General features: G+C 38.8%; 1 protein-coding gene across 2 annotated transcripts in view; it reads right to left on the bottom strand.

Moving 5' to 3' along the window:
* Positions 1–2,191: 2,191 nt before the first annotated feature.
* The window catches only part of WASHC5 (WASH complex subunit 5), a 27,911-nt gene continuing 15,428 nt past the window's right edge, over positions 2,192–14,674 (bottom strand). For both annotated transcript variants that reach the window (XM_072034312.1, XM_072034313.1), the window contains exons 14-29: positions 14,001–14,076; positions 13,166–13,276; positions 12,910–13,050; positions 11,368–11,448; positions 10,610–10,711; positions 9,790–9,969; positions 8,931–9,055; positions 8,440–8,602; positions 7,606–7,708; positions 7,444–7,523; positions 6,291–6,394; positions 5,255–5,384; positions 5,067–5,163; positions 4,501–4,654; positions 4,146–4,233; positions 2,192–2,607 (exon numbers count right to left, since the gene is read on the bottom strand). In XM_072034312.1, the coding sequence (XP_071890413.1) occupies positions 2,551–2,607; positions 4,146–4,233; positions 4,501–4,654; positions 5,067–5,163; positions 5,255–5,384; positions 6,291–6,394; positions 7,444–7,523; positions 7,606–7,708; positions 8,440–8,602; positions 8,931–9,055; positions 9,790–9,969; positions 10,610–10,711; positions 11,368–11,448; positions 12,910–13,050; positions 13,166–13,276; positions 14,001–14,076 (1,792 nt within the window). In that variant the 3' untranslated portion in view covers positions 2,192–2,550. The remainder of the gene's footprint in view (positions 2,608–4,145; positions 4,234–4,500; positions 4,655–5,066; positions 5,164–5,254; positions 5,385–6,290; positions 6,395–7,443; positions 7,524–7,605; positions 7,709–8,439; positions 8,603–8,930; positions 9,056–9,789; positions 9,970–10,609; positions 10,712–11,367; positions 11,449–12,909; positions 13,051–13,165; positions 13,277–14,000; positions 14,077–14,674) is intronic.

The following is a 14,674-nucleotide window of genomic DNA, read 5'->3' as shown; positions in this document are numbered from 1 at the left end:
ATGGCAGCAAACACTACTCCTAGGAACAGCATGAAGGATGATCTGGGAAGCTACAGGAGAGCCAGTCTTGCCTTGATACCTGGGCAGGAGATCAGTAGCACCACCTCCATCGACCCCTGGGGTTGGTGCTGACACCAACACTGTCTGACCTCTTCATTAATGAGCAGGATAATGGTGTGGGCTGCACCCTCAGTGAGTCTGCAGGTGATACAAAGATGGGAGAAGCGGTGGATACACCTAGAAGGTTGTGCGACCATCCATAGGGACCAGGAGAGGCTGAAGAAATGGGCCAACAGTAACTTTATGGGGTTCAGCAAAGAGAAGTGTGAACACACCGGAGCGAGCTGAGTATGAGCACAGCGTTACCTGTCCTTGGGTGGCTGGCACTGCACAAAACCATCCGGCCCCAGCTGCACCCTGCTGCCAGGTGCTCGCATTTCTGTGGGTCTTTTTGTGAGGGCTTCCCCGTCAGGGGGCAGTGCATCAGGCGGAGGGCGCAGCTTCCTTCCCTTCATTGTTCTGCCTCAGGCTCCAACAAGCCACATCATCTCCTGAACCTAGGACACGTAGCCGAAAAGGTTTGTGAGGCTGCTTGAGACCCAGCACAAGAATGATGGCAAGCCTGGCTTGTTCAAAAGCTCATTTCATCTTTCCCCCATACCGACTGGTTCCTTTTTCTCACTGCTTTACATAGGGACCCTAAAATCTGTGCTGGGCAGGGTAAACCAGCACCACTACCCCAGCGATCCTACACAACATTGTACATCGACCTTTTTTGGGGCTCAGTTATAAATCATGTTTGTATTTTTTGGCTGATTGGTGGTCTTTTTGCTTTGTTTTGCTTTTAGCAGATTCAGCCATACTCCATCAGGAAGTTGATGATGCCTGAATTGTTTTATATCCTCGTATTGTTTTTATCCTTGTATGAATTTCCCAAGCATGTTCTTACATGGTGTCCACAGCACTGCTCAGTGCCTCCCTGCCATCCTGCCTGCAGGCTCTCAGCAGGGTGCCACCGGTGTAAGGGGGCAGGTGACACCCCGGGGACAGGCAGCGCTCCTCCAGGTGCTGAGACAATCCCGAGTGGGGCTGTGTGGGTACCCCTGAGGCAGCACCATGCCCTCCCAGCCAAGCCGGTGGTGTTTTAAGGCATTAGGCATGGAGGGGAGGTCACCACAAGGGTTGCAGCCACGTTTTTTTGCCTGCCATGAGCTCCAGGTCCGAGCTGATCAGGTGCCAGCGCAACATTTCCCCCCAGTGGCATAAAAAGGCTTTTGCACGTACAGATCATGCTCTATGTTCAGGCACTCTCATAGTCCATGCTTGATCTGAAAAACAGTGCAAAAATACAAAAGCTTCCCATTTTTTTGCCCCTCATTAATTCATTTAGCATTCATCTGTCTATGCTGGGGGTGACAGGATGGATTTTTCATGAACTAAGGTTATTCCTGCCCTGGTAGCCAGGAGGGCCATAACCCGTTATTTATTGTACCAGCTCCAATGCAGAACAAGTGGAAGATGTGGGTGGCAGCTGCCCTGGACAGCCCCCTTCACCTGTCTTGGTGGAGGTGGACAAGACAACCCATTGTTTCCAGGAAGAAAAGCCAGGGTATGTAGGAGCAGCTGAACAGGATGCATCCTCACTGCAGGCAGGGGGTGACACGGATAGGACCTGGTGCTTTGCCCCTTTTCCTCTGTGCTTGCTTTCTCACACAAACTCCACAAATCAGGAGTTCATTTGCCATCTATCTGCTCCCTAGGCATTCCTGTCTGCATTAGTGTCAGAAACATCCTTCTGCTACCTTACCTTCTGCTGTTGCATTTGAAGTGCTTCAGAAAAAAAAAAAAAAGAAAAAAGAAAAAAGTCAAGACTCAGCCTGATAAAGACCAAGCTGTGCCCTGCCAGAGTAACACCTCCCCTTGGCTTTCCCACAGCAGCCCCCAGTGAGGAAGTTATGCAGGAAGTTACGCTGGGTGCAAGAGTTTCCACACAAGCACTGAGATTTACACGAACTTGCTTCTACCCTTAGTCATGCTACAGTTGCATGGAAAGAAATTTTTGTGCCTTTAAATAGTACAGCACAAAACGGAAAATTATTTTTTGTAGCACAGAGGCAGACACCAAACATCTTTTCTCTTTTTCTCACTAACAGTCCTTTGGACACGAGACCCGACACTTGGGATTCAGGAGTCCTGGCAAAGAATCCGATACCTTTATTTCCAATTTCATTGCTCATTTGTGATACAAAAATCCAACTTCCACAAATAGTTATTCAGAACAAAAAACTAAATGATTTATACGTAAACAATTACATACAGCATTTATAATGTGCAGTACAAAATGTACACGGTGTGGATGAGATATGGTTTGCATTTCATGCCAAGATTTAAACAAGTGTTAATGATATAGACGTGTGCTGATGGTTATATTTTGTAGTGACAGTTGCAGGTCTTGCCTCAAAGCACAGAAAAGATACAGTTCTAAAAAGCTTGGCCCATCCTCAATTTCTTGTTTCGGGCTTGGGGAAGAGCCTTGGTCTTTCTCCATTTTCACAGAACAGTTCTGAACTCATCAAAAATGAAGCTAGGCACATGTGCTTCAACAACCTAGAGTAAAGAGGGAGTCAGTCAGATATTTTCTTCGTTATTAATCTGTATGCTCAGCTCACCAATTAATACAGAATATCTAATCTATTAATCAAACATGCAATACTGTCGACCTGAACAAGGCAGGAACATGGTATCAGATGCGTGAAGCTAGCTCAGGGCTGGAAAAAGTTGTTGGGACCAGAGCTACTGTGCGAGACTGGAAGAACACTGACACCCTCTCTGCTGTTTCTTCACATAGCACCAGGCTGAAGTGGAAGCTGGCACAAGTACCAGACACATCAGCTGAAAGACCGACATGGGGACTTCCTGCTAGAACAAGGGTGAAGCTGGAAAAATCTCTTTTAGTCCTAAGTATTATCTAAGAAATACAAAATAGCTCATTCATGAATCATCTTTTCTTAACTGAGGCACAGACAATAGCAAAGAGGATTATGACTTATTTTTAATACCATGTATAAATATTATCTTCAAAAGGAGTTAAGTCACATTTAATCCTAAAAGAAAGTCTCTACAAGCACAGTCTTCCAGAACTTCCTTTGCATGTGAAATACAGAAGCTGCCTAGGAAGTCCTGCTTCTTTGGGAAGAAGGGAAGGAAAGGAAATCAAGGACTGGAGATTTACACTTTCCAAATAGCATTTAGCCCTGGATTTAGAATACTGATAAGCTTGTTATTATTTAATTCTGCAACATCTCAGAACTTTTGTTGTATCACTCCCTTTCCCAAAAGGCCCCCAGCAACAGACACAAAGATTAAATGGAAACAGGCTACTCTTGCATGCAAAACTGAAATCCTTCTTGTATTTTCTATTCTTTCTGTATTTTCTAGAAAAATATTCTTCCCAAAGACACTGTGTAACTATTTTCATATTAATCTCAAAGTATACAAGTAACACAAGCTGTGAGTTGTACAGAGTAAGAGAATCTGTTTTGACCATTTTCTATCAGGTAACAGATTTTTCATCCACATTTCAGTTTGGTGACCTTTTACAGACCATCTGAAAAGGGCAAATATTGCTTTTTGGACATACTTCGCAAGTCCATTATTTTGCATATTCATTTACAGGTGATGCCACATTCTTGAGTAGGCACACGTGATCAAACTGCTGGTAATGCAGCTGCAGCATAAACCAAGATTTAGCTCCTCTGGGGAGGACTCCAGACAGAAAAGAATGTTTACACATCTCTCTCGAAACAGAAACAGCACTAATTATCTAGAAGACCTGATTACAGTTGTTTGTTTTGTGCTTTTTTTTTTTTTTTTTTTTGCATTTAAGAACATAACTGTAAGGAACAATGGAGGAAAATAATTTACAGTGAGTAGCACTTAAATAGTCTGAAAATAATCCAGACAGATTCAAGCTAATACAGGAAAGTGTTGTATCACTGGCTTCCACAACAGTTAATGTCACAAAGAAATGTCTCGTTATTTTAAATTCTCTTTCAGACACTGTCTTAGGATCTAGAGATATATTTAAGTCCAGAGAGTCCAGCACTCCCAGTGCTGTCTACAGAAGACATGGAATTCTCTCTTACCTTTCTTGGTAATTTTGTGTAGCGAATGTAGTCTTCCAGGAACATGAGGGCAGCCACTACATCAGCAGGCATTTCTGGTATCTTCTGGCTAATATTAAGCAATCATGAAGACCACAGTCTTACTAGCTGGTCAGTTATTTGCATAACATTACATGAAAATCCCATTCTTCAAAAATGCTCATTACACGAATTACCGTGTGGTTCAATTACAAGGAGAGAAACATTTTAATCTTGCACTTAAGTCAAATAATATTATTATTATGTCAAATATACTTTACTAAAAGAACACACTGAAAAAGCAGTAGTAAAAATACTGAAACCCTCTGCAGGTAAGTAGAAAGTGACATGTGGATACCTTGTGCACTGCTCCATCGTTGAACGAATAAACTGACCAATGAGAGTCAGAAATTGTTCTGTGTATCTTGAGTGAAACTGTTTCAACAAGGTAAGGAGTCCCAGAACTAGAGGAAGCCAGTCAATTTGATCAGCTGGCCGTTTGCACACCACTCCTGCAAAGGAAAAAGGAAAAAAGAAAAAACAACAGACAAAAACAACACATGTTTATAAAACAATATATGTTTATAAAAGAATATATGTTTGTGGCAGGGGCAAATATATATATTTTCATGAGATTTTCTGCTGTGCCTCCCATTCTGCTTGCCCATAAGTAGGAAACAAAAAACAACGTAGCAACTGTATTTCTTCCACAGCAAATGGCTTAATGATATTAACTACGGCATAGGATGGAAGGAGAAAGGAAGAAGCTTGGATTCTGTTTCCAACCCCATTTTATTTTGCATTAATATTAAAATAAACCTGTCTGAACATGGACTCAAGTCAAAAACCGAATGTCTTCAACGCAAATGATTTCAGATAGCTTTTCATCAGATTTACATGAACAACAAGCAACTTATACATTACCTAAATTTTTGTTGTACTGAAGTTTTGGAAACTGTGAAATCAGGAACAGGAAGTTGACAGTGGGAAAATATGGCAGACGTTTTGTTGTGATGTAGATCTGAGGGGAGAAAAAAAAAAAAAAGCACAGTTTTTCCACATCTGTGAAAGCAAAAAAGCAAACTATACCAGCACTTAAATGTAAGCCTGACCTTATTTAAAGGATTGTGAATGCCAGCTGCTTCCAGATAAGCTGTGATTTCATAGAGAAGAGTGTTGTCTTCTTTAGGGTAAGGCAGAGATGGATTCTGATAATGTGCTTCTATATCAGCCAGTATTGCTCTAAAAGGGAAATAAATTATTTCCATTAAATACTTATTTGAACTGGCCACAAGTAAAGCTAATGTGATGCCACTTTCTGTACTAATATAAAAGCTTCATGCACTCAAAACCTGTAAATGATCACTAGCAAGAGTGAACAACATTTTGTGAAATGTCTTCTTACAAAGATAATTTTTGCTTTAAAATAAGCTTTCGTTGTTTTTATTTCTCATCCAAATATGAATTCAAGGCTAAGTAAAAGCAAATGCAGTTGAAAACCTGTGCTGTCCACTAATACAATTACTAGCCGAGTTATTTATACTAGCAGAGTTACTACAATGACTCTGTGGTGTGGTCGACATGCTGAAAGGACTCGATGCCATCCAGAAGGACCTTGACAAGCTCAAGAAGTGGGCCCAAGTGAACCTTGAAGTTCAACAAGGACAAGTGCAAGGTCCTGCATCTGATTTGGGGCAATCCCAAGCATGAATACAGGCTGGGTGGGGAATAGATTGAGAGCAGCCCTGAGGAGAAGGACCTGGGGACGTTGGTGGATGAGAAATTCAATGTGAGCCAGCAATGTGTGCTTGCAGCCCAGAAAGCCAACTGTATCCTGGGCTGCATCAAAAGAAGCATGGCCAGCAGGTCGAGAGAGGTGATTCATCCCCTCTACTCTGCTATCGTGAACTGTGTGAGCTTTAAGGTCCCTTCCAACCCAAGCCATTCTAGGATAATTCTACAATTCCATTCTATTTATTTTTAACCAGTTTTTGTTGGATTCAAATTCAAATAACCATCGACAAGAACAAAAACCCAATCAGACTGCATATTTTGCCATAATACAGGTTTTGCAGATTGTTTATCTGACAATCTGAATAACGACATCACAGTAATGCACACAGCTCTTTAGCACATTTTACTTCTTACTTATTGAGATTTTCCAGTGCAGCAGCCAAATGCTTGGAGTCAAACCTGCAGGAATAATTTAACTCATTGGTAATCTGCCGTCTTAAAATCTGCATCTGACCAACCTGTTTGTGCAAACAAACAAACAAAAGCGGTGTTACACTGAATGCAATGGGGGAAGAAGAAAGACAAATTAAGGAAAAACTTAAAGTAACAGTAATTAATATTTAAATAGATTATATAAAGCCCTCATTACAACTAACAGCCTTTGCAGGGCTGCCCAAAGTAGGGACATACACAGTGGTTGGAGCTACTCTCTCATTTCAGTAAGAGAGCACTGATTCAGACTGCCCAAATACAGAACTGACAGACCCCAACTACGCAAAAGAGGAGGGACAGTCACAGCGCTCAAGATTTATAAGCAGTTCATGACAGCAAATACAGGCAGTGTGAAGAGGGCACTGAAAAGGTACCAGAAACAAAAAACCCAGTTACTTGCTTGTTTTTCACTGGGAAGTAAAGATACTTTTTCCCACTTCTCCCAAGACCTTAGGGTCAGAAATGGCAGGGATTAAATGACAACAGGGGATCATGGAGAGGCTTTTTGCTGTCAACTTTCTTCTCCTTCTTTGCCTGCCCCTTCCTCTTCACTTCAACAGCATAAGGAAATATTCTCAGGGCCCTCTAAAATGGCTGCAAAGCATCATTACACAAATGCAAGGCAAACAGACGTGTTAATGGCACAGTTTGCTTAAATTTCTGGCATGTCAGACCTCCCTCTGTGTGAAGGAGGCAAGCTCAGGACATGGTACTATTCAAAACTTTAGGCTTAGGTACACACACAACTGTCCACATGGCACTGTGAGGAGTGTCAGAGTTCCTGGTATTGAGCACTGCCTCAGTCCTCCCAGATCAGAACTCTAATGCTGTACTCAGTTTTAGTGAATTAGTGGTTTTTACATATGGATTCCAGTGCTAAGCACCTTGTGGAGTTTAAGCCGTGCATATAGTTGAAGCTCAGGAGCTCTCAAAAATCCAGTCCTGCTTCATTTGCAATGTTACAAAATTCCATGTCAACATTACACAACACTGTAACACAAAAATAAGCAGACTGAGGTATATAACCAAAGTGCTTAGAGCAGATTCCGTATATCACTAAACAACATAAGCCTACCTTCATTATGGAGTCCAAATATGCTGTCCAGATCTTCTGAGTTTTTGCAATTGCTGCAGAATAAACTTTGTTTGAGTTTGCTGAGAAAAGAAGAAGGGTGAGGCATAAATAAATGCAGATGTGCTAAGACAACAGCTTTCTTCCATCTTAACCAGCACTTACCTATAATTCCTTTGAGAGGACTGACAGCATTCATAAGTGCTTTTAAGGTATCCTGTACTGTCCTGTCTCGTAATATATTTTTCTGAAACATGCTGAGGAAATTCTAAATAAAAGAAAGAAAAGTAAAATCCTCACACATGTATGCTATGCTTCATCTTGGTAGTAAAACAGCCAAATTTTCAACAGCAGTCTTTTGTTGCTAGAGAATAAGCAAGGAAAGACTATTTCCAGAGATTAAGAGTTGACAAATATGTAGTTAACCTTTTTGCTTTCCTGACTTACACTAATCAGTGCTAGGACAATTAGTAGATTCACCTCCTGAATACACATACCCACTGTAGTCAATGGGTATTCAATTCGCAAGGAAAAACTGTCTTCATCAATATTTGATTTTCTTTAAAATCTTTAACCAGACTAGATTTTTCAAAGAAAAAACCAAAACAAAACAAAACACCTTGCTTGCACTCCTAGGTATTATGGAAAGGCATCATTGCATAAAATCAACACTTTATTCATATCATAGTAGACTTAAACAATCCAATTTTTCATTGATATCTAGACATAAAAAAACAAAAGCTGACCTGAAGTTGTATACCTCTGAGAGGCATCGTCTAACACATAACCTACACTGCCTAGCTCAATTTACTCAAGAGCAACAAACCCAATAATTTTATGTGCAACTCAGATTTTACCTTTGGGTTTGAAAGCACGTTTTTCAAATGCTTTTGATTTGAATTTGCCATTTCAAAAGTTAATTGGATTTTTATTTCACTAGAAAAGTTACCAAGCAATAAAAGCAACATGATCTTGAGAAACTGAAGTTCAAAAGTTTACCTGCAGCTCCTTTACAATCATGAAACATAACAGCCTGTCTAAACCGTTGAGACCAAAGGTACCTAAAGTGTCTTGGATCTCTGAGAAGAGGCGACTATTGGTTACTTCCTGATGAGTTTTGATATCATACCAGGTGTTCATTTGGTCAATGTAACACGTGATTCTAAGGAAAAATTAAACAAAGAAATAACGTATTTCAGAATAAGCTGCAGACGGTTTTTGTGATAAGAGTAATGAGTCATCTCATTCTGGAAGACATTAGAAAGTCTCTCTGCAAGGGCTCATACACAGTTTTGCTTCGTATACTCAAGTTGGAATTTTCTAAGCTAACATTTAAAATATACAGGGCAGATTGGGTAAGTTTGGTTTTAGATAAAGATGATGATATGGCAGTCGAAGGAAAGCTATTATACATTTCATTTGCATATAGTGGTAGTGGACCAATTCAATGCACGGAGCTAGTAATATGGCTTGTGATGTACAGTACTTACTTTGGGTCTGTGATCCTCAGGATTTCTCTACAAAGCCGACCAATAAATGTTACAGACTCATCTACAGGTGTGAATTTGGGTATAGGAATATGAGTAGATTGGTATATGCTTTGCCAGTCTTGAATCTGAAAAATAAGTTTGAGTTTTTGCAGCGTTAACATTGCACATTTTTAATCTGCCCTACGAATTCTATTGATTTTGTTTAAGTTAAAGGAGTATAGTGTAAAACAATATAGTAATTATACAAAGCAGGATACTAAAAAACCAACCAACCAACCAAAAACAACAAAAGAAAAACCACAAAAAAGCAGAGAACAGGTCTTATGACAAAGGGCAAGGAAAACCTAAGTGTGGAGGTTGAGAGAACTACCTCCACTCCTGTTCAGAATTCCATCTGTTCCTTTCTGCAAGAAAACTGTCTACCATTTTGTTTCCCAAATGTAAATGTATTCCTTCCACTGCTTCTGAAGTATCACAAAAAGAGCTGGTAACTACTGCAGTCTTCCTAAGCCTGCACACAGATAGCTAACTATAGATATAGAGAAGGGTACTGGGATTCATTAGTTATTTTCAATTTTCTTTGCAAAAGAGAAGAAGGATATTGCTCACTGGCAAAAGATACTAAAATATTCTGGTTGGGGTTCTTTGCTCTTATGTACAACCAATGCAGGGGGGGTGCTGAAATCGTTCAGAAAAAGCTGGGGCCAGATGTTTTTCATGGTAGATAACAGATTTAGTTGAAGACACAACTCTATGGACCGTGCATGACTCATTACGTGTTCCATCACTCACAAGCATGAACATCCCAACATAAAAGCATTTATCATCTTTTTTGTTCATTTTTGGTTTTGACCAGCACCTTTGTTCTTAAGAAGTTATTGCACTCTTGTTCCACATTGTAGTTAATAATACGAGACACTTCTTCTTGCCAAATTTTTAAACCATATATGTTGACATAATCCTGGATATATTCAAATGATCGATGGAATCCATCCATTGTTGCTGCCATATCTTTCAATTTAGGCATCAGTTCACTTGGCTACAGAGGGGAAGAAAGAAAAAGAAAAACAGAACTGTGAGCAGGTAGAATACAAGCTAAATGTATAGGCTTCTAAATGCCTTTTTACACAACAATCTCTCCAGGATTTCACTATATTCCATACAGAACTGAAAAAAAAAACCACTGGGAGATGCATTACAGGTTGTTTAATATCTTAAGTGATTCTTCTTGTAAAATATTTTTTTCTTCCTGTTTCTAATTTTTTTTTTCTAGGCTTCAATAATAGTATTGATTAATCTGGGAGGGAGGCTTAACAATCTGGACAGAAATAAAACAAAGAGTCATAATCCTTATTCTACGTTTTCTTTTTGTTTTTAGCCTGACTTGTATAGATATCACGTGTTGCCATGAATCACCACAAAGACAACTGTGAACTCAGTATTCATAGGACACTTGGAACAGAATACAAATAGGTTTTTGAATTCTGTGCACTCTTACCAGTTTATAAACTCATTGCAACATCAAATAAGATCAAGAATAACCTTTAAGAAAATGTACTTTACACAAAGGAAACCTGTACAGAAAATTAAGTATTATTTTCTAGAAAGTAGTACAATAAAAGAGGTGTCAACAAAACTGAGATACATAAAAAATCAAATCAAATCAAGCTGTTACACACCTTGGCTCTAGGATTAAAGATGAGTCCCTTGTGAAGAGCTAGAGCTACCCGTTTTACTAGCTCCTTCCTTATTCCATCCTCTAGTAACTGTTTTGGGTCCACCTAAGTAGAAGAAACATTTTTTTCCTGAAAATTGGAAATGTATCAAAAATATGAAAAGATTTCAGGTTTACCAAGAAGTACATTAAATACTTATTTTCTGATAGGAAAGCAGTGCTAACACATCCACTCTCCCACCAGTTGCTTGTCCAGAAGATTAACATTTATGTACTTCTACTAGATATTAAACCATTCCTTTAAGTTGAATGGCAAAGGTCTGTTCCCATATTCAAGCTTTGATAATGGTCCATTAAGAATGTTGTACAACTACAAAAAGCCAGAATACATTAAGGAGTATATATTGCTTCAAGAATGCTTGCTTCTGAAGTCCTGAAATAGGAATCTTAATGTAGGTAGAGCAGCCTTTGCCAGTGGAAGAAACAGCTCTTCAGAAACGCTTGCAGTCATTTTTCTAATAGAAAAAAAATGTGTCAATTAAGGTTGAGGAACCTATGCACAATGAGAACTGTGGGTTCTTAATGACCTTAAATAACACAGTTCATACCTAGATGCCATATCAGGCATCCCTGTTTGAAAACTAGTCTGCAAGCTCATTTTTTTCTTGTCTTTTTGTCTTCTGGGTCTTGCTTAGTGTGCTGAAATAGCTGTGCTTAAGTGCTAATTGCCACCAAATGACTACTGAAATAATGGAACATTACCTTGATGATACCAACTAAAGTAGTTTTCATCATGAGGATACCTTCAGTGAAAATTGAAATTGCGTGGGTTAGCTTGGCAACCTTTAATAGAAAAAGAGGATACAATTTATTCAAGTGATTCAACAGATTCAGATAATCAAGCTAGAAAGATAAACATCTTCTCCAGTGGTAGCTTCCTGTCGCAGAATAACGCACTGATGTACTTTCAATTTTACATCTTGTTCTAAGCTTACTTATATAGTACACTAATAATCTATCTTCTGATTAGATCGATACAGATATGTTACCAGCAGGAAAGAATAGTATTTCCCAGCAGCTTTACAAAGATGATGAGAGAAAAGACCTGGCTGGCTATATCACATGAATACAAAACGTCATGGACAAAACTGCACATTAGTAGCTTTGAGGGCGTGGCTTGAAGTAGTTATTCTGCAACAAAGCTTGCTGCCAGCAGCGAGACCACTTCAGCCTTTCCACTGACAAAATATAGAAGCACATTCACTTAGTATTAAATTATTAGGTAGGAATCCTTTTGCTCAGAGTTCAGCCAAGCCAGTCTTTTGCCTTTAAGACATTTACTATAGAGAATAGAAACAACACAGTTCAGACTTACAGTTCCACAGAAATCACAAGTAAGAAGTTACCCTTCTCCTTCCTCAAAATTAAAGGAATGTTACTGAATACTGCCTCCTCCTCTATCCTTGCCCCCCACTCACTCCCAAATAAGCTATCTTTACAAAGCTTAATGGGAAAGCCTAAGCTAGTATTCAGGTTTGAATGTCAGCTTCGTTAGAGATCTCAACCTGGTTGTTTAAAACTCATAACACTTTCGCAAAAACTGGTGAAAAAAAGATGGCATCCTTACTGGTATTTGGGGAACTAAAATATTTAGGGGAAAAAAATTATTTGAGGGGAAAAAATTACAGGTTTACTCATTTTTTTTGCTCCTCAATCTTCTGTGAAACATAAAACCAAATATATATATTTTTTTAATGTTTACTCACTCTTCCAAACCAGTAACAGTGCAGAAGTCAGAAACTTCACACAGACAGAAATTTCAACAAGCAATACCAGCTTCTTCACCTGATCAAATCAACGTGTCCCCATCCTCCCTTCACATTTGAAGACAACAAAAGGCTTAACCCTGCTGGTTTATTCAGTCTTCAACTTTCTCTTTCTCCCAGAACAAGCATTCCAAATATGATGGCTTAATTTCAGACTTGGGTTTTTAGTGTCACTCCCACCACCATATAAATAAATCCAAAATCTCTACACTTATTTACAAATATGTTTACTTTTCCTCTCCTTTTCTGCATGATCAAAAGTTGGACTTTTACAAACAAAAGAGGAGGTACTTATCTATCTTCAGGAAAACTAAGGTATTCTCATTGTAACAGGAGTCAGTTTTAATTTTTACTCAGTCAACAAACCCACCTTCACTGTTAAAGTGCTAACTCTGTGGAGCTGAACCTATTTAAACTTAGGCTGAAGGCAGCTAACCCTTAAGACACGCTTTTTAAGAATTCCGTGTTTTAACTGCACCTCGTATCGTGGTCCAAGCTGAGCATAATCTCGTAGCTTATCCTTATCAAGGCGAGTAGGCACTTCAATAATATCGTGAGTCTGAAGCTTTATAATTTTGAGAAGAGAAGTAAACATGCTTTCTGGAATTATCTGTAGAACCTTTGTAAAAAGAGAGATGAGACAAACACAGTCAGAACATTCTCCAAATAAAAAAATCGTCAATTGAGGAAAGGTAATTATGGAATGAGGCAATTATGTCTCTTCAAATGCCTACCTTTCTTACATAGGAAACCAACTCGCCAGAATAATACTGTGATACACTGAGAAGATCAGGACTGTTGGCTTGATTGATACGAAGAAGTGGCAGGTCAAGAGCAGAAGCAAGCTAGAAACAAAGTTAACATTTTAACTTTACCTTTACTTTCCTCATATAAATTAAATGTCTAAATTTTCTTCTTCAGGCTCTTAAACTATACCTTGAAATACTACATTCTTCCTAAACAGCAGTGTTACAACATCAGATTTGCCAGTAAAAAAAGTAAAATATATACATTTTTTGCTAAAATATCAGAAAAGTTCAGCAGTCTATAATGCTGCATTCCCTGCATTCATTTTCCCTAATCTTATCAGTTATGTGAGGTATTTTCTTTCTGTAATTTTACCCTTCCCTCCCCATGCTACTTCCTATTCATGTTTCTACAGAAAATATTTTCATCTGATGCCAAATCTTCACCATGACAGAAAAAGAGCATAGCCACCCTATCTTTTGTAATTCCTTCAGTCTCTCCTGATACATATGCAGAGAATTCACCCTTTGGATATGATATCTCCAGTAAGTAACTGTAATGAGTAGAGCCTGGATGATGAGACTAATTTGTCTAATGGTGGCAATGTTACTGGTTGTACAGACAAACATATATAACTGGATTTTATTTTCTTTAAAACTAACCTTGAGTTAATGTAATAATTTAATTCTAAAAAAAGCTGGATATAGAAAATGTTGGTAAAAGAAAGATTTTAATCACTTGTGACTTCACAGCCTTAAGGCCTATTTAACAAATGCTCTGGTTAACAAGTGTTAAAGTACCTTCGTTTTCTTTCATGCTTACCTTTAGAAAAGTAGCTCTGAGTTTAGTTACCATAGATGGACTGACTCTTATGCTTTCCTGCATAATAGATGTAAAGCTGGGGTAGGAAAGAAAGAAAACAAATTGGTTCTTTCCCCTGAAACTTATTTTCAGCTCTTAATTCACATGTCACTAGCAACAGTGTGATCCAGAAGTGGCACGGGAGATATGTGAAACTTTACTAAAGGAGAATTTTGGTCCGAAGAGCTACTGACTAGACAAAACTCTATAACAGAGGGCGAGATGGGGCAAAAGAAGAAGGCATCAGTAACAGCCAAACTAACGGAGTAGCAGCTTAGCAAAATCACACCTTGGAAAAGACATTCTGTAACATTTTTGTCTCTTTTTGGTTGAAAGAAGCACTCTGGTATCTTGGAGAACACTTAACTATATTGAAGGGTGGAGATAGAAACTTAATAGAATTGTTTTAGTTGGAACAGGGTAGAAACTAAAAAGTTATGGTATTACTTAGCCTGCAGCTAAAAACATGCCAAGAATGACTGTTAATTCTTATTCAAGTTGGTTAGAGCAAAATATTCTCAACTCATAGAATACTTCCAGTTGGAAGTGTCCTACAAAGGTTAAGTCCAACAGTGTTATAAAAAACATTTACTCATGTTAGTAAAGTTTCACTAATGATGACTTAGAAGAAAGAC

Source organism: Anas platyrhynchos, chromosome 2 (assembly GCF_047663525.1).
Source record: "Anas platyrhynchos isolate ZD024472 breed Pekin duck chromosome 2, IASCAAS_PekinDuck_T2T, whole genome shotgun sequence".
Lineage (NCBI taxonomy): Eukaryota > Metazoa > Chordata > Aves > Anseriformes > Anatidae > Anas > Anas platyrhynchos.
Note: the sequence above shows the minus strand (reverse complement) of the source record. Positions and strands in the feature narration are given on the sequence as shown.